General features: G+C 43.1%; 2 protein-coding genes across 2 annotated transcripts; both read right to left on the bottom strand.

Annotated features, from left to right (window-relative positions):
- Window positions 1-12,924: 12,924 nt before the first annotated feature.
- Window positions 12,925-13,419, bottom strand: LOC122650644. Its single transcript, XM_043844041.1, has one exon. The coding sequence runs from the start codon at window positions 13,417-13,419 to the stop codon at window positions 12,925-12,927; it is 495 nt and encodes a 164-aa protein (XP_043699976.1).
- A 108-nt stretch (window positions 13,420-13,527) lies between these two features.
- LOC122650650 lies at window positions 13,528-14,004 on the bottom strand. The gene has a single exon (XM_043844048.1). It carries the CDS (start codon window positions 14,002-14,004, stop codon window positions 13,528-13,530), a length of 477 nt encoding a protein of 158 aa, XP_043699983.1.
- Between the last annotated feature and the right edge of the window lie 9,941 nt (window positions 14,005-23,945).

Consider the following 23,945-nt stretch of genomic DNA (forward strand, 5'->3'; position numbering starts at 1 on the left):
TGAATTCCATCACGTCCATCTTGCTTAAAATTTAGCTGAACACAGCCATGCAAAAACATTGGACAGCTTTACGTGTAAATTTGGAGATGTAGCCCCTAATAGTCCAAAATAACAATAAATAGCCCAAAAACTTGAATAGCACAAGAAAGCACCGAGTAACTCTGTCCAATGTGGTAAAATGTATGCTTTATGGCCTAAGATTTCACACATAAATGTGCTCATCAAGTATGGGAGAGCTTTTCGATATCCTTTTTGACACCCGCAATCAATCGTACTTCTGGTTGGATCCTTTTGGATGAGTATGGCCGATTGCTGGATGACACTGGAAACAATAATAACAACCATTGTTGGTGTGATGATCAATGAGAAAGAAATGAAATTAAAGTAGCAAGGAGGGAGACACTTCTACAAATGCACAGGATTGTTTAATTAGTTTTGAAGGATAGAAGTGCCGCCATATATACGATTCTTGGTATTCTTGGTGCATTAATATAGTTGCAGAGACTCATATAGCTTGTCTCTGTGGTGGCTATTAAAATAGGGGTGGTGATGTGTGGAGGGTTTGGGACGTATAGGGTTTTGGTGCCATTATCTCTGTAACGATTCTCTTCGACCCCTAAACCATCTTTCTGATTTGAGTAATAGGGGAAGGGGGTGTGAAGTTAGGGATGCCCTATGGGCAAAATGGTAAACTCACACCTTCAAAGAGTGTATATTAGTCATTTTAAGGCAAACTTAACTAATACCGTAACACTTAACTAACAGAGTGAGAACTCAGGGGGTGCGGCTATATAATTTAGAAACACAGGGGGTCGCTCTATATTTAGTACAAACCTTAAGGGGTGGTAGTGTAATTTTTCCTTAAAAGAAATATGGGAAAGAGTGTGCTCCCAAGTGTCCCATTGATGGTACTCCATCACCATCGAACGAAGACAATAGTTCTTAATCTTTAAGTCTCCTCTCATAGGCTTCACAAATTGTAGCCTCTCACAAAGCTAAATCTATCATACAAATACAGCAAGGGTAGTTCTAAAAGCATGGCAAAAAAAAGAAAGAAAAAAACATCATCAAGAGGAGAACAAAGAATACCTGCAACAAGTAAGGACTACCAGAGAAGTCTTCACTATGAGGGGTCTGACTCCCACTCAAGATGTCCAGCCCTCTCATCGTTTCCACCAAGACAGTAGGAACGATGTCGCCACACCATTTGATTTGCTTGACGACCTCCATCAACACAGGGAAGCCCCACGAGCACCAGAATGAAGAAGGAATTGAGTAATGACATAGAATAAGAAAGCTCTCTTTCTACACCATGATCACCTCTACATTGACATGCAAAAAGGCGAATGATCGCCAAAATATCGATGCGGTGACCATGCATAAAGTGTGGAAGGCGTCCCTGTTCCAACCCAAAGCAGGACATGATATCCTTAGAATAGTCATCCTTCAAAATGGGACGTATCATACATAGCATCATGACAAGGGAAAAGGAAACATGCATGGAATTTCTCATAAGTCGGACATACCTCAGTTGTGCCAAAGCGAAGCATGTGTACCTCTTGGATCCGATAGCGAGAAACACTTTAAAGCAAGTCCCATGCAAGCGTCGTGTTCTTCATACCATCAGATGCTAAAGATGCACTCTTCCCAAAGCCTCACGTTCATCCTTCAGCATAGAATCCATCCATAAACTCTAAACCTTGTCCATTATTCGAGGAAAATAAGAGAACAACAAAACAAGAGAAGAGGGAAGAAGAAGAGAAAATCCCCCAACAGAAAGGGAAGAATAGAATAAGAGTTTCTACACTCCCTAAACCCTTAAAATAGCCCCAAGGACAAGAAAGGGCTCAAGAAGGGAAGGGGAATCGAAAAATCTCACAACTAGGCATTTCAAAAAGGAAACAAATCAAAATTGGAAGCACGGAGTTGACATTGAAACACCCCGAGTTGACAACGAACCATGGTCTTATCGACATCGACACACTGTCAAATATTTTACTTCGATGTCTATCCCAGATGGCTCACTATCGGGCAGTATATTTTTACTGTTTAAGTTTGCTCGACAGTTAGACAATGGTACTCGACACTCACATTACCAAACTCGATGTCGAGAGAAGCCAATTGATTGACGATCGACAGTAGCTTGATGTCAACACTATAACTTACAACCTAAGTTGAGTTTACACATTTTTGGGCAATCCGCACTACATCAGTGCGTCCCTGCCATCCCAACAAAATATCCTACACCCTAGGGTCACTATGGACCATTCCACATCATATGCACATCCACACAACTCCTTTCGAACTACCCAACCATCTAATTGATTAAAAATCCAAAATTTGGAATAAAAAATCATTAACCAAAATCATCCAAAATTTATTTATAGGGCTCAAAAGGCCCGAAGCTGTTCCACCTTTCATACATTCACAAAAAAAAGAAGGAAAAAAGCTACAGTCCTCCACCATCCTCGTCTCTCTGGACGCATCTCCATCACCATCCTTGTCATCCTTGTCATCCTTGTCATCCTCGTTGTCATCTTCATCTCCATCACTCTTGCTCCTTCTCTTTTCCAGCTCGTCCTCGACCCTTGCATCATGACCATCGACAGGATCACCGATCCAGATGGTCAGAGACTCTAGCACCAAAACCTCTGCAGTTGGGACAGGCTGGGCAGCATCTAAAGCCTCATCCCTTTCCTTCTGAAGCCAGTTGGTAGTCGCCTTGTACCCCAGATTGTTGCCCTCCTGGATTACATGGCAAGCATTAGAATCATTATACATTTCCATTATATACTAACCATGTAGACAACAACACAAAGAAATAAGCAACTTACCAACTAGACAATCCACTCACTCTGTGAAGGCACGAGTTCCTTTAATCCAACAACCATCCGTAATAGATCATTGTATCTATAACTAGGGACCTACACTAACACCGATGGTCAGCCATTACAAAAGAAGGGAAGTGCAAATCTAAAGCAAGATCAAGGTACTTACGAAATCAAAGCCGTATGGAAAGCCAGCCACAGATAAAGAAGGATGAGGGATAGGCACCTCCCTACCCTGATAGATGAATGACCACCCCGGCACCGGGAAGAAGGCATCCAGCACCCTGTACAAACACGAAGGTGCTAAAGATGATCTAGCCCTAGTATCACCAGTAAGGGAAGGTGTCATCCTAGCAGTGGACTCGAACGAATTAGCTCCCTGAGCCGAGGTACCGGCATCAATAGTAGCAGCACCAATGGCCTCCCCAGCATTATAGGGCTCGACACCAGTAGAGGTCTAAGCATACAGAAAGCAAGTTAGCAACCAAGAAGCAAATTACGAAGTGGAAGAACAAGAAGTAAATGAATTTGAGACTCACCTGTGGGCTGGAAGGAGTAAGCTTGACGCACATCAGCTCCTTCGCCCAATACCCGTGGTAGCATAACCATGAGTTTGGCTCGATGAAGGACTGAGCATCGACGCCCTTCATGAACCAGTTCATATCCTTCTTAGAGAGTCTCTCCAACTTAAGCATGAAGCAAGGAGGCCCCATGGGGATATAAGGCCTCTCGATACCCGACCACTACCTATAGGCCTGGTCCCCCAGATACCAGGCATACCCAGAAGGCCCAACAAAGACCATGCGTAGTGGCACAAGTCTCCTAGCCGCCTTTAGTCAAGTCTGCACGCTCAATTCAAGAGACTCAAACGACTGCCATACAACCTATCAACACAAGCACATTCAAGTAAGGATTAATGGTAAGTCAAGTATAAGACAAATAGAACAAGAAAATAGAATAAATCCTTACCTCATGTGGGGAGAGTCGGTCCAACATCTCCCTCGTCGCCGACACCAGAACCTTCCTCTCCTTGGGACAGGGGTTATCAGCCAACCACATCCCCACCCTCAGAAAGTAAGTATCATCCCGAGATCTCAGCATAGGAGCACGCACCCTCAAATGATCATAACACCAGCACTGCAATCAAAACAAGAACATCAGTAGCGGATCTAGATGGAGCAACTATAAACAAAGATATAAGAGAGAGAAAAGACAATTGATTACCTCCGAGATGAACCAAGTGCCACCGATGCACTAGGTTAGCTGCAAGGCTAGGGAATCTAATGTCCTCACCATATGGGCATAGCCCGCTCCAGCCCAGTCGAAGGTCTTCACCTTCGATAAATCCCTGAGGTACCACACCATGGAGATGTGGATCCTCATACCATTGATGCTAAACAACGTGTTCCCCAAGAGATAGAGGATGAAACACCTCGCCTACTGATCCATCTTATCGCAAGCAGAAGAATCAATAATCGTCTTCTACTCCCACTTGCGATGGAACAACTACACCGCCATGTTTGAATCTAGGGGAAGCAACCCGAGCAGCTTCTTCAACTCCTTGTCCTCATACTTCCATGCACTAGGGCACCTAGTCACTACCTCACCACAAAATGAGAGGCTCGTATAAAGAAGTAGCAGAGAGGGGTGATCGCCATCTCACCCACGGGAAAATGAAATGTATGGGTAGTAGGCCACCACCTCTCCGCCTAGGCCTGAACCAAAGATGTGTCAAAAGACCTAGTCTGGAGGAGAGCTAGATCCTCAAAGCTGGCTGCAACCACCCACTACCGAACTGCACCACAAAGCTAGCCATGCCAGCTCAAAATAGTCATACGCGACCCATATTTATGATAGATCACTAGATCTTGCACATCAAAGCAAGGAAAAACTCAAGATCAAATATATATCCCAGTGAGTCATGCAAATTCCTATCAGGAAACAATTCAAAAATGATTAATCCTATACAATGTGAAATAACCCTAAAATGGGGTTGCCTTCCCCAGTGGATCCCAAGTGCCCGAAAGCAGTTAATTTCATAATAGATAAATACCAAAAAGCAGTTAATATTTTAAAGGGAATTACCATCATTGGTTTGGCATCAAAATGGGTCATCATTACGTGAAAACCCATAAAGCAAACCTATTTTACCAATCCCCAATGGATCCAAAGTCCTGAATGCAGACAATTATGAACAAGAATCATGGCAAGCAGTCAGTATGCAACAAAAAATAGAAAAAAATTAGTGGACAAGCTCAAATGGATCAACACATAGAGATTTTTCATGATATAATAAGCATAGATCCACATAAGAATACAAGGCAAGTCACACAATGCATCACAATCAAATGCCTACCTTGGGTGGTTTCCATGCATTACTACAAATACGCATGGGCATGCCCCTAAGAAGATGGCCCTCGTACCATGGAGCCCTAGATGTCTCCTCACAATCACTCAAGACATCTTCATTCGGATCGATCTCCGGATGGCGGGCAGGATCATCTCCTTGCTATATCACGATACTTAAACTCCGTGGCCTCTTAGGAGGAGAACCACTGGGCACCAACAGCCTCTTGCCCCTATCTCGACCAGATATGGCAACACAAGAACAAGAAGAAAAGTAAACAATAACTTGTGAGGATCCGGTCCCTCCCAGGACTGCACCACATTCCCTTTTGGGCGCTCTTGGTTCGGATGGGGGGTTTGGGGGATATGCTCCTTTATTGGAGAGAGAAGGAATACGTCTTCTCGAAGGTTATGATTTATCAGGGGATGGGGTCATATAATTAAATTAAATGAAATGGAGTCACCACCTAGGATTAGGGCCTAGGACCCATTGGTGTAGCCCTGTGAAGGGCTACGGGACTACGTTTGGTCTGGTCAGAGATTCAGGGTAAGTGGTTAGGTTATGAGAGTGGGAAGGTGTTAGGTACCCACCTCGCCTGGGTAAACTGATCTTTCTACTAGATGCTGGTTTTTGAATATTCTCCCTTCATAAGTGTCCTATTTCCACATGTATAACTAAAATGATGCACAACTTAATTAAATTAATCTAAATTAACTACTGTTATAATTTAAAAGTCTACATTGTTACGAAATTAAAGTGCGATGAAAGAATTAAATACCTGTATGCTTTAAACCAATGTAACTATGCAGGATGGGTCATGTCCCCCAGCTCAGGTGGAGGCAAAAGACTGGCTTTGTCCTTCATCGGATAGAGTAACGATGTTAGAAAATAATTGCCTGGATGTCTTGCAGAATAACAGCATCAAAAAATCTTTAGAGAGTAATCACCCGGATGTTGGGCAAAGTAATGGCACATGGGTGTCAACTACTAGGACCTCGGATAGAATAATAGCGTCAAAAAGCTTCAAAAAGTAGGCTTCTCGGATGTCGATCAGAGTAACGACGCAGGGTGTCGGGTACTAGGACCTCAGACAGAATAACAGTGTCAGAAAGCTTCAAAAAGTATACTCCTCGGATATCGGGCAGAGTAATGGCGCATGGGTGTCAAGTACTAAGACCACGGATAGAATATCAGCGTTGGAAAGCTTAAAAAACTAGGCATTAGGACATCAGACAGAGTGACTAGGCCATGGGAGACTTCGGGAGGTTTATGGAAAATGGGTTAGCAAAGGCAGGTCGGGGGGACCTGGACTCCGGACAGAGGGACGAGGCTCAAAGGCTTGAAATCGGACTGGGGTAGGGCTTCACTAGGAAAAAGAGGAAAAAAGGAAGACTGGAGCTCTAGGGGTCCCCCGGTCCTCAACCTCGAATTTGTTGAAATGAGGGGTGGGGGTATTTATAGGAAAAAATCCCATTTGGGAGCACCGCGATGAAATCTGTGGGCCGTCGGGTAGAAAAAAATCATGTTTTGGGTCCCCTGTGGCGCTGTAGTCAGATACAGTGCTGCCATGCGGTGCCACAATTGTGTGCGGCGTTGCCAAGTCTTGGCTTCAGGCGGGGGTATCATGCGGGGTCGTATCGAGGATGTAAGGGATTGTCAGTGCAAATGAGGTGGAATAGGGGGTGTCCGGATTACTCTAAAGAAAAGAGTTTAGAGGGCATTACCAGTCTTTCGTGTTCAGTTGTCGTCATCGCTGGGGGGTGACAAAATTTAGTGTCTACAGTTTGCCCCTCTTTGGCCGAGACCTATGCCAACAGTCGAAGGGAAAAGATAAAAGACCGCTTGGTTGTATCACCAAGAGTATGTACTGCCACCACTTTGCTCAAAGGTGGTGGAATTAAACGATAAAACCTTGTCTCGGTAAACCATTCAATGAAATTCTTTTGTTCTGAATGATAGAACCTATATCAGCAAACCGTTCGGTGAAAATCTTTTATTTTGAACAATAAAACCAATCTTGGCAAAATATTAGATGAAAATCTTTTATCTTGAACGATAAAACCAATTTTGATAAACCATTCGATAGCAACGGGTGCTTAATCCACCAATCTAGAGGACCGGATGTCAATGGGAGGTCAACAGATCAAATGGTAATGGGCAATCCAAGGATCGGATGACAACGGGTGATCGTCAGATCAAATGGTAATGGGCTATCCAAGGATCGGATGACAATGGGTGATCAATATATCAAATGGTAATGGGCGATCCAAGGATCGGATGACAATGGGTGATCAACAGATCAAATGACAACGGTCGATCCCAGGATTGGATAACAACAGGTGATTAATAGATCAAATGGCAATGGGTGATCCAAGAATCGGATAACAACGGGTGATCAATAGATCAAATGGTGACGGGTGATCTAGGAATCAGATGACAATGGGTGATCAATGGATCGAATGGCAATGGTTTTGAGCGACGCTCCGTTGGATTCCAATTTATGAGCAATGCTCGATAGGAAATTTGACTTTGAGCAACACTCGGCAGGAATTTTTGGATTTAAGCAATGCTCGACGAAGCTTTGAGTTTGAGCATCGCTCGATCGGAAAGGCATCGTGGCCGAATTTCTCTTGGACATGTATGATGAGATGGCATCGTGACCAAATTTTAAAATGTATGATTAGATGGCATTGCGACCAATTGTTTGGAAAACGTACGACGAGATGGCATCATGATAGAATTTTTGAAAAATGCGCATTGAGATGGCATCACGACCAATTTTTGGAAAATGTGCGATGAGGCGGCATCATGATCGAATTTTTGGAAATGTGTGATCAGATGGCATTGCGACCAACTTTTGGAAAATGTACGATGAGATGGCATCGTGACCAATTTTTTGAAAATGTACGATGAGATGGCATCAAGAATAAATTTTGGGAAAATATATGATGAAATGGCATGGCAACCAACTTTTTTGGAAAATGTGCGATAAGATGGCATCGTGACCAATTTTTGGAAAACATACGATGAGATGGAATTGTGACCAAATTTTTGGAAAATGTGCAATGAGAGGCATTGCGACCGAATTTTTGGAAAATGTACAATGAGATGGCATCGTGACCAATTTTTTGAAAATGTACGATGAGATGGCATCATGACCAATTTTTGGAAAAATGTACGATGAGATGGCATTGCGACCAACTTTTTTTTTTTTATGACACTACCGTACGGGGCCGTCGATTCTACACAGCACTGTCTTGCGGGGCTGTAGGCCTGCATGGATGTGCCACGTGGGGCCATAGCTGGGGCCGCGGCACTGCCAGCCTTGTATTTCTATAAAAAGGGGGTGGGGGCTCCTCATTTCTCACCTCTCTTTCCTTCTTGGCTTGGGTTTTCCACTTAGAGGTCTGCCCTCTCTCCTCTTTCTCTCTCTTCTCTGTTCTTTTCTCATTTTTCCCTTAGTTTGGCCATTTGCCATGTCATCGTCAAAGCGGGTTAGGTCATCGTCTTCCTCTGAGGTGACTGGCGATCTAAAAGTGGAGTGGTATCCTAACAGCATCTGGTGGATACTGCCCTCCACAAATGTTGTACCATTTTGGGCCAGGCCCTCAAAAAGGTAAGTGGTTTGCCTTCTCTTCCTTTTTATGCAGCGCATCTTTTGTTCAATACTTGATTTCTGCCAATTATTCTGTAGGAGCTTTGCTCTCCCAGCTATAAGAAATATTGTCGTACTAATGACGTCTTGTCATGGTATCAGCGACTCCATCTTGCTGTGAGAGAGAGGGTGGACCTGACAGGCCTTAGTCGTACTACTCAGGTAGTTTCACCAAAGCTTGATACACTTGTAGTTCATGCTCTTGCAGACCATTGGTAACCATCGACCCATACCTTCCATTTGCCTGTTCGGGAAGTAACCATCACCCCTTTAGACTTCACTATGATCATGAGGATCCCTTTCTCTAGGAGACCTATTTCGTTGACTCCCTCTATTCAGATGAAATCCCTTGGAGAGATTAGTGGACCTCCTGGGTTTTAAAGTGACTTCTCGCATCATTCTCTTGACCACTCTGAAGAAAGAGGGGGATAATTTGGTAATTGATGATAGCACCCCTAAGGAGTTATTCGATCAAGTTGCTAGGAGTTTTCTCCTCTATCTTGTCTCCAATGTCCTCATCTGTGATGGACAAGGTCGCACAGATACTTTCCTTTCCTATTTGTTTGAAGATTTTAAGGAGGCAGAGTCCTTTGACTGGGGTGGGTCTACTTACGCCTATTTCTTGAAGATGTTGGTTATGCCTATGTTCTTTGGGTATGTTTCGCTCCCCTGGCTTTTCTTTGGCCTTCAATCTTTCTTTGGTTCTTGATATTGCTTTCTTCTTTTATTGGCAGGTATGGTGTTACGAGGTTCTGGGGATACATGCCCCTTGTCTTCCCGATGAAGCGGCTCCTTACATTCCCCGTGCGACTCGTTGGGGGGAAGGCCGAGTGTTCTTTTATTGACGAGCTGCAAGTATGCCTTCATCTCAATGACTTGATAGTCAATCGGATAATATAAAAGAAACTTCTTTAGGTGTTTTTGTATTTTCTAAATTGGTCTTCCTCTGCATTGGCTTTACTGAGTTGATTCTATTGGTAGATCCATTGGCAGTCTTACGACAAGGAGCAAATTGATGATCCTAATAACCAGAGTAGTATCGGTACATCTCTGGGCTTGTTCAGAAGCGGATAGCCTTCGAGGGTCCCTTCGGAGTCGAGCTTTATTTGAGGAGAGGGTGACCCTTCAATGGTATTCTACTCAGATGGTGCCTCTACCTCCCCCTTCTCATATGCATTCTCCTCTCTTATCTCCTGATATCAAGGTCTTGAGGGATTGGGATCCCAGCTTTGGAGATGACCGTGGCAGATCAGAACTACCAGGACTGCCTCTATCGGGAGACAATCTGCATTCGCTTGACCTGGGAGGGTCCCGTGGTATTTTCTTGAACCTTATCTCCCTTTGTGAAATCTTCTTCTTTTCTTGAAATTGACAATCTTGTCTCTTCTTTTCTTTCTTCTTTTTCTTTATTTTTTTTTTTTTTTTTTGCAGTACCCAGGTCGCCATCTGATTCCTGGCGAGTACGGATTGCCTCCTTCACATGGCTGCAGCATGAATTCTCACCCCTCCCATTCTGCTGGTGCTAGTTTGCCTATTGCACAAATGGGTGACCTCATCCTAGGGTACCGGGGATGGACCATTCCTTCTAGATTTGACACCAGTCTCCAGACTATCCTTCCTACCTGCCGGTTTCTGATCATGATTTGGGACTCCCGACCCCTTTTACCAGGGTATGTTACCTCTTCTTTTTCTCTTTTACTTTATGATTGATTCCTTGGTCTTGGCGCTAACCTTTGCTCGGTATCATCATAACAGATTAGTGCTAAACGATACGTCGATATGCACCGGATGTAGCCGAGCGTGGATGCTGAATTCCTGGAGTGGATATATGACATCCAGCGGTTGGTGAGTACTTCCTCTTCCGTATGTTTGGCATTTTCTTTCCCTTCTTTAGAATCTTTTCTCTTTTAAAGTAATCTCGTTCCGTTTCCCCTTTTAGAGCGGCTAGCTTAATGAGATGAGGGAATCGCGGGACTACTTTGGGAATCGCTATCAATAGTTCTCAGAGGAGAACAGGTGTCTTTAGAGGTAGTTATCATCTGCAGGACTCTTCCCATCGCCATCCGTGGCACAAGGCGATGATGATGATGATGATAGTGACAGAGATAATGATGATGAGTTCATTCCGGAGGTTGAAACCGAGGCTTCATCCTTTGGCGGTGAGAATTAGCTTTCTCCCCCTCCCTAGTTATTACACATACTTTTCTTTTAGCCTTGGTGTATGGATTTTAGAATGTTGTATGGATTTTAGATGTTGCTTGTTTTCTTTGTTCTGTCTTATGAACAAAACATGTTAATTATTTTGAGACATTTACTTTTCCTTTGCAAGGCACAATCCCAAACGTTTTTCATTTAATCCCTGATTATTACATGTATGGGAATGGTAACGCAACGGAAAAAGAGAGATGGAATTGATACAAAGTTCAATAAGATCACCCTACAATTACATGTTTCATCCACAATTCATCCAGTAAACTCACGATCTTTAGCGTTAGTTCTTTTGGTGGTCGAACCTTCACCGTCGATGCTTTTAAAGTCAAATGACGCTGCATGGGTGCAAGATGAGGCAAATAGAAAGTGGTATGGGTCAAACCCATCAACCACACATAATCACACTCCTGTGTCTTGAAGATTGGGGCCTCTGTATTCCACTAATGGCAATTCCACTGAATCTTCTCGTCCATTAGATCTTCCAAGTATTTCCTCCAATCCTTGATGGCATGGAACCTACCGTTTCTCTTTGGATTCGGAAATGCTTTAGTTGTAGCATGGTGTTGGGTATTGGTTGGACCAATCATAGCCTTTCTAGTAACCATATTTGTAAAATTGCAGGCGATCCTGCACAATAATCTGTGCCATATTTTTTGGAAGCACTTATGTCGTCCAGACCCTTGAAAGTCTCAGCTAGCACTGTAGAGGTGATATCACATCCTTCTAAAAGCTGTTGAACAATGTCAGTCATTATAGGGAGAACACCTTTTCTCCGGGTGCACAACAAGTATCTCCCAATCATGCAAAATAAATATGCTTTCCTTCTGTTCTCTTGTCGCGCTTCTCCGGCGCTTTCCTACTTAGAAAAGATTCCAGCTACTTTCATAATGTCAACTTTGTCATATTCCATGACCTTCTTGACTTCCTTCTTGATCCATCTGAAGAAATCTTGCAAAACATCTTCATAGCTATTACGTAGAGGGGGACGAAAAATTCTTCCTGACGATGGTGAGAGCATGCAAGCTTGAAATTCTTCAATTGTGGGGGTTGTCTTCACGTCTCCAAATCTGAAAATAAGTAGTTTTGGATCCCAACTTTGGTATACTTGCCGAAGTATGTCATGATAGATCTCCACATACATAATCCTTCCAAGGATTGGTAGATGTACATCTTCCAAAGCAGTTGGATCGTCAGAACTCATGTCTATAGTCCATTTACATAAAGTCTCATCGAGATTTGCCCTCTTTGGGGGATGCATCGTGCCTGTACTCAACCAAAGAACTTTTTAGTAAACCAGAAAAGATCTCTTTTTTTTCTTTTTTTTATGTATTTTTGGACTCAAGGAATAGTTAGCTCCTATTAGTAACATATGAGAAGATGTCGGATGGTAGATTTTTATTGGGTGGCAGAATTTTTTTTAGATGGGTGATGGAGATTGCCAGGGGGCAGATTTAGGAATATGCCCCGGGTGAAGGGTTGTTGTGACCACACTTGAGCATGCCAAGTTGCCTACATATCCTTTGAAAAGGAATCAGGTCAAACGTAGTTCATGTAGACCTAATGGCTACACAAAATATTTTTTAATTGGTCCATGTTGACAAGGCCCTTGACGTCTTCTCCATCAAAATCTCCTTCTTCGATGTTCCGCAAGCGAACTCCTTTGTTGAAGGCCCTCACCATTCTGAGTTGGTACTTTTTGAGGTGATCCATGGCTTTCATCCTTTTCTCATCTAGCAGGTTGAACTCATCATACCTTTCCTGCATCCATTCTTCTTCGGGTAATTTGTAGTCCATCAATACTCTAAGAGATGGTACTTGGATTTTAAGGGTAATACTACCTCCATTCCACAGACCAATGAAAAAGGAGTTGCCACAACAAAAGTTCAAATGGAAGTCCGATAAGCCCATAACGCATATGGGAGCTTGTCTGCCCAATCTCTATGAGTATCAGCCTTTTTTTGCAATATGACTTTGGCATTTTTGTGGGCTACTTCCACTGCTCCGTTAGCCTGTGGGCTATAAGTTATAGACCAGTGTCTCTTGATACCAAACTTGGCACAAAACTTATCTATTTTTTCCAAAAAATGTTCTCCCTGATTGGATATGAGGTCGTGTGGCAATTCGTATCTGCATATGATATTTTCCTTGATGAACTTTTCTACCTTCGCAGTTGTCAAGACGGCGTAAGATTGTGCTTCCACCCATTTGGTGAAATAATCTATGGCGACGAGGATGAATTTATGTCTGTTGGATGCTTTCGGTGTCATCTTCCCTATGATATCAATGCCCCATGTGGAGATGGCCAGGGAGCATTCAATGAATGGAGTTCCATGGGAGGAATGTGAATAATGTTGGCAAATATCTGGCACTTGTGACATCTTTTCATGAACGTGGCACAATCTTCTTCCATGGGGCATTGGCATTCATATGCGGTCCGCAAATTCCCTGAAGGATTTCTTTCATGATTGTTTGAGCTTGTTCCTCATTTACACAGAGCAGTTGTATGCCTCGTAAGATTTTTTGTACAACAAGTCTCGTTGGAGCATGAATTGTGTGGCATACTTTCGTAGCCGCTTCTTTTCACCCATTGTGAAACATTCAGGATACCTCCTTTCTCTGATGAAGTCAATTATGGGTGTGAACCATATTTTTCCATCAGCTATTAAGACATTTACTGATTCTTCATACGCCGGTTCAAATCTTTTTTCTACCATAAATGTTCGGATCTGGGTATCTGAGCTGCATTCAACCATTGAGGCGAGGGTGGCCAAAGCATCTACAAATCTATTGTGGACTCTTGGTAAATATTCAAATGTGATTTCTTCAAAATTCTTGAATATCCCTTCCAATTTTTCCTGATAAGGTTTCAGCTTTTCATCTTTCATTTTCCATTTCCCTTGAGTTTGACAGATTACGATTGATGAATCCCTATAAACTTTCAACTTCTTGATTCCTAATGCCATGGCTGCCTTGAGGCCAATAACACATGCTTCATACTCTGCGATGTTGTTAGTACGTGGGAATTCTAATCGGAAAACAGAAGGGAGATAAAGATCTTCTGGGGTTATTAGTAATATTCCGGCCCCGTATTCCCTTTAATTGGCTGTGCATCAAAGTACAACTGCCACTAGTCTTTGCATTCCTCTTCTTCCACACATGCTAATTCTTCATCTAGGAAAAGATCTTCCATCGGTCGTGAATCTGATTCCACCGGATGTGCAGCTAGATGGTCTGAGACTGCTCGCTCCTTCATAGACTTTCGATTGACATATGATATGTCAAATTCCAACAATAACAACTATCTTCTCGCCATCCTTCCGGTTAACACTAGCTTTTCAAACAAGTACTTTACCGGATCCATCCTTAAGATGAGTCGGATTGGATGTGAAAGCACATAATGCCTCAATCTTTTAGTTACCCAAAATAAGGCTATACATGTCCTTTCCAAAGGGGTATAGTGAGTTTCGTACTCTAGAAATTTCTTGAACAAGTAGTAGATTGCATGCTCTTCCCTATTCTTCTGATTATGTTGTGCTACCATTAACCCCATTGCCATTTCTTCAACGAATAAGTATAACAGAAGCAGTTCACAGTGGGACAAGTACTAGCGGATGAGTCAAGTACTCTTTTATCTTTTTGAATGCCTCTTGGCACTTGTCATTCCATTCCTTTGGTTCTTCTTTTCTCAAGAGCTTGAAAATGGGTTCACATGTTGCAGTTAGGCGTGCTATGAACCGGCTTTTGTATTGGATGCGACCCAAGAAACCTTGAATCTCTTTTTCTGTTTTGGTGATGGCATTTTTATTATAGCCTTTATTTTATCGGGATCCACTTCTATTCCTCTTTAGCTGACGAGAAATCCCAAAAGCTTCCCTGCTGTTACTCCGAATACATATTTTTTAGGATTCAATCTGAGCTTGTATTCTTTTATTCACTCGAGAAACTTTCTCAGTGCCAGGAAATGCCCCTTTCGGGTGATCGATGTGACAATCATGTCATCCACATACACTTGTACTTCTTTGTGTATCATGTCATGTAGGATGATCGTGGCTACTCTTTGACATGTTGCTTCTACATTCTTTAGACTAAAGGACATTACCTTGTAACAATAAGTTCCTCATGGTGTGGTAAACGCTATCTTCTCTCTGTCCTTTGGACACATGCTGATCTGATTATACCTAGAAAATCCATCCATAAATGACAATAAGGCATGCTTTGCTATGTTATCCACCAGCAAGTTAATGTGCGGCAATGTGAAGTCGTCCTTGGGGCTAACTTTGTTGAGGTCTTAGAAATCCACACACATCCATACTTTCTCATCTTTCTTGGGAACTGGGACAATATTGAACAACCATTGAGGGTACTATGCCACTTGGAGAAATCATGCATTCCACTGCTTGATGACTTCTTCCCTGATCTTTTCACTCCATTCAGGCAGCATTCTTCTGGGCTTCTATTTGACAAGCCGGGCATCTGGATATGTGGGCAGTTGATGTTGTACTATCCTTGGATCAATGCCTGGTATATCTTCGTAGGACCATGCGAACACTTCTTGGAATTCTTTCAACAGGGCTATCATTTGACCAACTTCCCCCTTATCAAGTGAGGAGCCAATTTTAACCATTTGGGGACACTATTCCATTCCCAGGTTTATGAGACACATGTCCTCTTGGACAAGTTGGGCTTTTCTTTGCTTTAGTTTCTTTATTAGGTGATGATGTTCAAGGATATCCTCATCATCGAAAGATGAATCAGAAGAAGAAGAAGAGACATACTCAGAATGGTTGACTTCATTCATGATGGAAAGAGGAGTACAAGCAGACTTGACAGATTGGAAGGTACTACCTTCCTTGATTACAACAGACTTACTAAATGATCAGACTAGTTCAGAGCTAACCACCCCTTGAGACTCTATTTCCTGAAACCTTTTAGAGACACTGATCCAATTTTTTGTTCTTGGAGAGGGTGAATCAAAAGACCCTTCTTCGTCCCCAACAGAAATCATGGCTATCTCGAACAATTCTCTGATGCTCAGATCTTCTTCAGCAGCTTTCAATTTTGCTTATTCACTTCTAGTGCCACCCAGTCGATGTTGTCTTGAAAGAAGACTTCAAATCCCGGATGGAGGCTTCCCTTGTCATGATCGAACCAAGGCTCAATGTTGACGTAGTATGGAAAGTTCTCCCCTTCCTTGACAAAGTACCTGTTCAAAGTCTTGAAATATGGAGATGGTCCCATGGTAGTGCTCACCCTCTCACATATTCGACTGCTTTCAAGTTTGCCTTTTTTCCTTGGTTCTTCATATCCCAGTCCGTGACGGTTGCTGTAGGTTGGAAACTCAGGGAATTCCAGAATCCCTTACTGATTCTTTCCCAGTCCAAGCCCCAGGAAATATTCCATGTTGTTCATCATCTTCAAAGTTGACTTACTCCATGCAGATGGATATCCGAATGGGATTATCTCTCTTACTTCTGAGGTCATCACACCGATTGCCCCAATCTCAAATCCACCTAGTTGGGTATCTTCTAGAGTTTCTACTCCTACCTCAATGCTTGCCAAAGTGTGGACTATTTTTTGGTTACCGAAGATAGTGATCATCTTCCCTTCATTGATAAACTTCATTTTCTAATGTAGGCTTGAGGCCATTGCCCCTACTGAATGTAGCTAGGGTCATCCCAATAGCATGTTGAATGATGCTTGAATGTCAAGTGACATCACTTGACATTCCATTGTGAACTGGGCAGGTCTAACTCGGATATTAGTGGTCAAAACTCCCAAAACTTTCCTTCTTGTGTTGTCATATCCTCAGATTGTCTGAGCAGAGGGCTTCATATGAGTGAGGTCTAGCCCTATGCAGCTTGTAGCCTTGAGAGGTATGACGTTGAGAGCTGATCCATTATCTATCAAGACTTGGGGGACCCAGTTCCCGTTGCATTCTACTATAATGTGCAATGCCCGATTATGATTCTTCCCCTAGGTGACAAATCATCTTTGGAGAATGAGAGAGAATTTGTGGCATAGGTAGCTCCCACGATGTTTGAATGCTCTTCTGGGCCCATCTCTATTGGTACCTGAACTTTGTTAAGTGTTTTCAGGACTGCTTCCCGATGTGGTAGCGAAGCCATCAACAACCCCCAAACGGAGATGTTAGCCTGTATCTTCTTCGGGTTATTCAACACTTGATTTTCTGGCTCGTACTTGCTCTGAGGTAAAGCAGGTGTGTATGGTTTCTCTACAATCAGACTTTTATCTTTGAAATTTCTTCCACTCTGGGTCTTTGATACTTCAGGTTCTTTTCCCTTGACAATGAGCTCCACCGGGCACAGCTCATCATTCTCCAAGTCACTTTCAATTATCATAAGGGTTCCTATCATTGGGCTCTTCCTCCTTGGATGAGTGACTTTGAATTCTGCCTTCATGGCAACGATTGTCCTTTGGGCCTTTTACAAGATCTCATATAGGGTCTCTTACTTTTTGCAGAGGTGTCCGATAAGTTGGTCAACATCCGACTTTCGCGGGCTGACTGGCATCATCTACTGGATCATTTCAAAGATTTCGCTGGTTAACTTTTGGAACCTCATGGCTTTAGCTAAGGACTCAAAATGTTCCTCATCTTCTGATGTTTCTTCATCGCTGGAGATTACATGATGAATGCTCTTTGTGGGCTCATTTGTTCATCTGTGTTTATGTTGTAGAGGTAGAACCTATCATGTGCTTGTGCCCATTTGTGATACTCCTCACTTCCACAGTCTAGGATGCTAGAGGGCTTTCATACAAATCTTTTACCAGAGCAAACACAAGGGAGACCACATCTTCCAATTCTTTCAGGACTTGAGGTAATGGCCATTTCTCATTTATCCGCTGTTGTCATTGCAGTTCTTCCAGATAGTCTGAAAGTACTACCTTAAAGAGCATTTGGTGAATCTTATCGACCATTCTAAGGATCCCGCTTGCTTCGAATGGAAGGGACCAAGCTCTAGGCCCACAGATTTCCTCATACTGGTTAACAGTAGGTTCTTCTTTCATTTCAGACGCTTCACTGGGTAGTTCACTACCAGTGCCTTCATCCATTACTTCGTCATTCAGACTTTCACTAGATATTTCATCTGACTGTTCTTCAGAATCTTGATGACCTGGGTCCTCTTCTTGTTCCCCACTGCTATCAATAGGGTGAATTCCTTTTGTTGGATCAAAGTATGGATCTCCGGTATTGATGTTACCGACCCAATTTTCCCATTCCTCAATCATTCTTCGTGGACCTGCATTGGGGAAGTCATCTGAGTATAACATAGGATCTTGGGGTGGATTCCCAAAGAAATCCTTTGTTGATGCAAGATTCAGCCAAGCCATGCTTCTCAGCTCATGCAACATTCTCTGAAGTAGATCTTCTTCTGCTGGTAATTCTATCTTTTCAACTTGTTCTGCTAAATGACCACACACCATATTCGGGAAGCTAGAAGTAGCTTCGTACATGATGCATGGGTCATGGATATTAGCTCAAGGATGTCTTGCAATTGATGGAAGATGTTCATACCCCATCTGTCAAAGTCTTCTTCTTTGATTAACCATGCTCTTCTTGGATTTTCGGGAGATCTTTCTCCCTCACTACTGCTACTTCCCTCACTTCCGGGAGGTATGGGTTGGATGAGATCAGTTGGGTCCATTTTGTCATTGTCTGCTCCAATATTATTTATTACAGTTTCAATGGAGAACTCATCTTCAGAGTGTGACTCAAAGTCTTCTTCTTTACTGTCATCGGTATTTCCTCCCATCTGTATAAGGAAAACATCTCCAGAGAGAGTCTCACCAATGGCTAGTGCAGATACGACTTAGATCAAGCTTGGCATGACCTCTTTAATGACTTTCACATTATCCTCAGGTGGCTCCCCTAATGGATTGAATGTGAACCGCCGGGGTAGTGCATTCTTCTTCATTTTCTGAGTTTTCCACATATGCCATGTGGTTGATCTCATAATCGATGAACCCGAACTTTCTCAATTGCATATGAGGTCCAAGGTTGTCTAACCCATTCTCTAGATATTCCAGCTTCATCATCTGATGGTTGGAGGCTATTCCTTTCCCTCGGTCACACCGCTGTCCACCTTCTCTGAATTTTCCATTGGAGTTGGTTCTTGTACAATAAGCGCACACCATCATCCTTTTCACTCTGCTCTTCCGAGCATATCAGCTTTGGCCACGAAATGGTGTTGTCTAAGCTTCAATCATTTCTTCTTTGTACATGTCTCTTAGGAACTTGCTGATATTGGTTCTGGCTTTTACTGGGAGGTCCATCTGCCACATGAGATGCACCTTATCCCTCCAAATTCTCTTTAACTCCTTTAAGGGACTCCCTACAGGCTGAATCAGAGTGGTGGGGTCCAAACCCATTATCCCTTCTTCTAAGGCATTCACGAATTCCATGGACGATCTTAGGGGGTCAAGTTCATCTTTGTCAAGCAAACCCTTCAGGGTGGTGAATGCTTCGAGTATCTCACACCCCTGAGGGTAAAGATATTCATGATACACTCCATATAGATTTTTTAGGATTATCTCTACTTGCTCCTCCTCCGTTAGGCGAGGTTGCATCTGTTCCGCTTCTTCATGGAATCTTTTGACGAAGTCGAAGAACCCTTCATTCAGCCTTTGCCTTAGAGCCTCCAACTCTTTTCTTTTCTTCTCATTTTCCTTGGTTTGGGCTACTAGGATTGCCCTATAAATTCGAGAATCCATTAGTCTCTGTTCTTGCTTCATGGGTTGAATCAGGACTGTCGGGCCCTCACAGGTGATATCCTCTCGCAACATATTTTCACCATGATTTGGCAAAGGGTTAGTAGTTACATTGGGCTGTTGTTCCACTTTCAACGCTATCTTCCCTACATCGATCAGGTCTTGTATGGCATGCTTGAGGTGTATGCATCTGTCAGGCTAGTGACCTTTCTAATTGTGATAGTAGCAATGTAATTCTAGCATGTATCCTGAACGTTGATTGGCCAAATCTACATGTCTTGGTGGTACGACATCCAGCATCCCTTCCCTCTTGAGCTTAAAGAAGAGGCGAGTAGGAGTCATATTGCCAAAAGAAAATTGTCTAGGAGAAGTTGACTGTTCTGCTTGGATAACTAAAGGTGCAACGGCTGTCGATGAAATCTTCTTCTCGGTGTACTGACCAGTAGTGACCGCGTTCACTTCAGGACCCTTCCCTCTTCCTACTTTGTTATTCTTATTAGGATAAGATCCATAGGCCTCCTTAGTTGAAGCTTGGGCTTGGTTTCCCTTGAAGAGCTTATCTTCAATTCGCTTTCCTGTAGCTGTGAGTACTTCAAAGGTTTTGATGTGCTGATAGTAAAGGCGATCATGGTATTCCCCATGTATATTCTCTAGAATCATTTCCACTTGTTTTGCTTCATTCGGACGTTTCCAAATCCTAGACACCTTCTCGCAAAACTCATAATGAAATTAGAAAATCCTTCATCGGCTCCTTGCCTCAAGGTTTCCAACTCACGCCAAGTAATGCCTACCTCAGTGTTGTAAGAATACTGCTTGGTGAACTCTTTCACCACTGTCGACTAGGTTTGAGTTTGATTCTGGTCTAATAAAGTGAGCCACCTAAGAGCTGATCTAGCCAATGAGTAAAGGAAGGCTTGACCCATTAGATTTTTTGTAAGCTCCCATGACTTGGCCACAGTAATGAAGATCGTTAAGTGGGCTTTGGGGTCCCCTGTCCTGTTGAATTTGTCAAGCTTCCATTTGAATTCTTCAAGTATTCTCCCATCGGGAAGAAGACCAAATCATCTTCTGGCTTTGCTACTGCTTTCCCTTGCATAGCAATTTCTAGTTTCTCAACTTTATCCCTCATCTATTTCTCTCTTCAGTTTTAGGGGGATTCTGTGGGGGTGTTGATGACCATAACTTCTTCCTCCTCTATCACAACTTTGAGTTGTAATCTAGGTATTGGCGTCACCCTAGGTTCTCTGGGGATTTGTGCATTATCTCCTCGAGACTGACTCTACATTTCTTGAACCATCTGTGTAACTAGCTACTTCATCTTAGTCATCTCTCTTTGCATGCTGACCATTTCTTGACTCAAAACTTCTTTCGAAGAACCGGCCTCTAGTAGATCCATGGTATTCGTAATAGGAGGTGACCTTACTGGACTCTATCTTGCGAGACTAGAAGATGGGCTAGGACTTCTATTAGACGAAGAGGATGGAGGCTGGTGGAGGTCGACCCGAGTTAACCGGTTGGCCTGATGGTCCAAGGGGGCAACAAAAAGTTCTTTCATCGTGGAATTGTGCCTTGCAAGGGCGAAAGATCGCTTTAGGATTTTGAGTGACAAACAAATTATCATTTTTTATCTTGTTCTTTTTTTTTTTAGTTTCTTTATATATGTATATATACATACTTATGTTTTGGTTTACAAAGAAAATATACAAACATACATATACAAACAGTGGTTGGGTAGCATAATGATCCGTTTCTAACCTCTTCGCTCCACCTTACTCGGGTGATTAGTGGTGAGATCTTCATCAGACTTTGAAATGACCTAGGAATGACTCCCATGGCCCTATAAGTCAATATAATCTCACCATAAATCCTTCCTTGTTCGATGGCTCCCAGAGGTTGCATTAGGATCATCACGAAGAGGCCTTCTCAAGGATCTCTCGACAGTCTACGCTTCGTTAATGTAGAATACCTTTCACTTTGGGATACCAGAGTTCCATTATTGACATGAAATCCTGGGCAATGTATCAATTTTCGAGGGACTATCGAGGCTACATTTTTTTTTGATACACCATCCCAGACAATTATGTCGCTTTCGTTGAAGGACTATCAAGGGACATCCGAGGGACAAATGCAGCTCTTTCCCATGATGAGTAAACTACATTATGGAGGTTATACTACCAAGAACCTCATTTTTGGCCCCGAAGGGTTGCTACATTAGTTTGTGGCGTATCCTAATCATATATGGTCTAATTTCCTACTTGATGCATGCAATAGTTAGGCTAATAGGACAGAAAAAGGGTACCCTTGACATAACCAATATACCTATCGCTCGTGGTCGCGAATTATCGACACATGGTTCTTTTAATATACCTGGAAAGTAGGTCACACAATCTTAGAGTAATCAAACTAGTGCCCTTTTTTAGTAGCGAAGTACCCCATGGCACACTAGTGAATATCCTCGTCGATGATTCTATACTCGTACAATAAATATCAAGGGCCATGGCTTCGCCGTGAATTACCCACGACTAGACATGGGGTCCAACGATGAACCATGGGGCTGTGTGTTCCCATGAAGTATTGTGTGTGCATGATAGTGGTGGCAAAAGCAGGTATCATCCGATTTCAGAGTACTTAGTATGATGTGCCCCACCTCCCCGGGGGTAAAGGCACAACAGGGAGTACCCTCGTCATTTGATTTCACTTCGAACGCGATGCATGATGCAATTAGTTCATAAAAGGGGTTAGCCAAACATGTTATCAATCAAACAATGCAGAAGGAAGAATATTCTTGCATTCAATGGTAGCATCTAGTATTGAAATTTTGACCATCAATCCCTAGCGGAGTCGCCACTATAAGGATCTATTCCCTCTCAAGATTGCGCTGCGTTCCCTTTTGGGTGCTCTTGGTTCGGATTGGGGGTTTGGGGGTTATGCTCCTAGATTGGAGAGAGAAGAAATGCATCTTCTCGAAGGTTATGATTTATCAGGGGATGGGGGTCATACAATTAAATTAAATGAAATGGAGTCGCCATCTAGGATTAGGGCCTAGGACCCATTGGTATAGCCTTGTGAAGGGCTATGGGACTTCATTTGGTTTGGTCAGAGATTCAGGGTAAGTAGTTAGGTTACGAGAGTGGGAAGGTGTTAGGCACCTACCTCGCCCAAGTAAACCGGTCTTTCTACTAGATGCTGATTTTCAAATATTTTCCTTCATAAATGTCCTATTTCCATGTGTATAGCTAAAATGATGCACAAACTGCTTAATTAAATTAATCTAAATTAACTACTGTACACTATACAAGTATAATTTGAAAGTCTGCATTGTTACGAAATTAAAGTGCAATGAAATAATTACATACCTGTATGATTTAAACCAATGTAATTATATAGGATAGGTCACGTCCCCCAGCTCAGGTGGAGGCAAAAGATTGGCTTTGTCCTTCGTTGGACAGAGTAATGGCGTCAAAAAGTAATTGCCCAGATATCAGGTAGAATAACAGCGTCGAAAAATCTTTGGAGAGTAATCACCCGGATGTAGGGCAGAGTAACGACGCAGGGGTATTGGGTACTAGGACCTCGGACAGAATTATGACATCAGAAAGCTTCAGAAACTAGACTCCTCATATATTGGGCAGAGCAACGACAAACGGGCATCAGGTGCTAGGACCTTAGATAGAATAACGACCTTAGAAAGCTTCAGAAACTAGGCATTAGGACGTCTAACAGGATGACTAGGCCATGGGAGACTTCGGGAGGTTTGGGCCGCAATGGGTTAGGGAAGGCGAGTCGGGGGGGACCCGGACTCCGGATAGAGGGACGAGGCTCAAAGTCTCCAAATCAGACTGGGGTAGGGCCCTAAAACTAGGAAAAAGAGGAAAAAAGGAAAGTTGGAGCTCTGGGGGTCCCCCCTCTCCTCAACTTGGAACTTGTTGAAATGAGGGGTGGAGGTATTTATAGGAAAAAATCTCATCTGGCGGTGCTGCGGTGAAATCTACAGCGCCGCCAAGTAGGAAAAAAAATCAAGTTTTGGGTCCCCAGCGGCACTGCAGCTTAGGGCGCGACACTGTTGTGCGGTGTCGCAGGGAGAAAACTGGGTTGGGTGCCACGGCTGGGCACGACGCTGCCACGTGGTGCCATATTCGGCCGCGATGCTGTCGTGCGGTGCCGCTGCTTGGTGCGG

Source organism: Telopea speciosissima, chromosome 1 (genome assembly GCF_018873765.1).
Source record: "Telopea speciosissima isolate NSW1024214 ecotype Mountain lineage chromosome 1, Tspe_v1, whole genome shotgun sequence".
Classification (NCBI taxonomy): Eukaryota; Viridiplantae; Streptophyta; class Magnoliopsida; order Proteales; family Proteaceae; genus Telopea; species Telopea speciosissima.

Bases quoted from the DNA above. Each gene is read 5' to 3' on its own strand.
- LOC122650644 (XM_043844041.1), bottom strand. From the start codon at position 13,419: ATGTCACAAGTGCCAGATATTTGCCAACATTATTCACATTCCTCCCAT.
- LOC122650650 (XM_043844048.1), bottom strand. From the start codon at position 14,004: ATGGCATTAGGAATCAAGAAGTTGAAAGTTTATAGGGATTCATCAATC.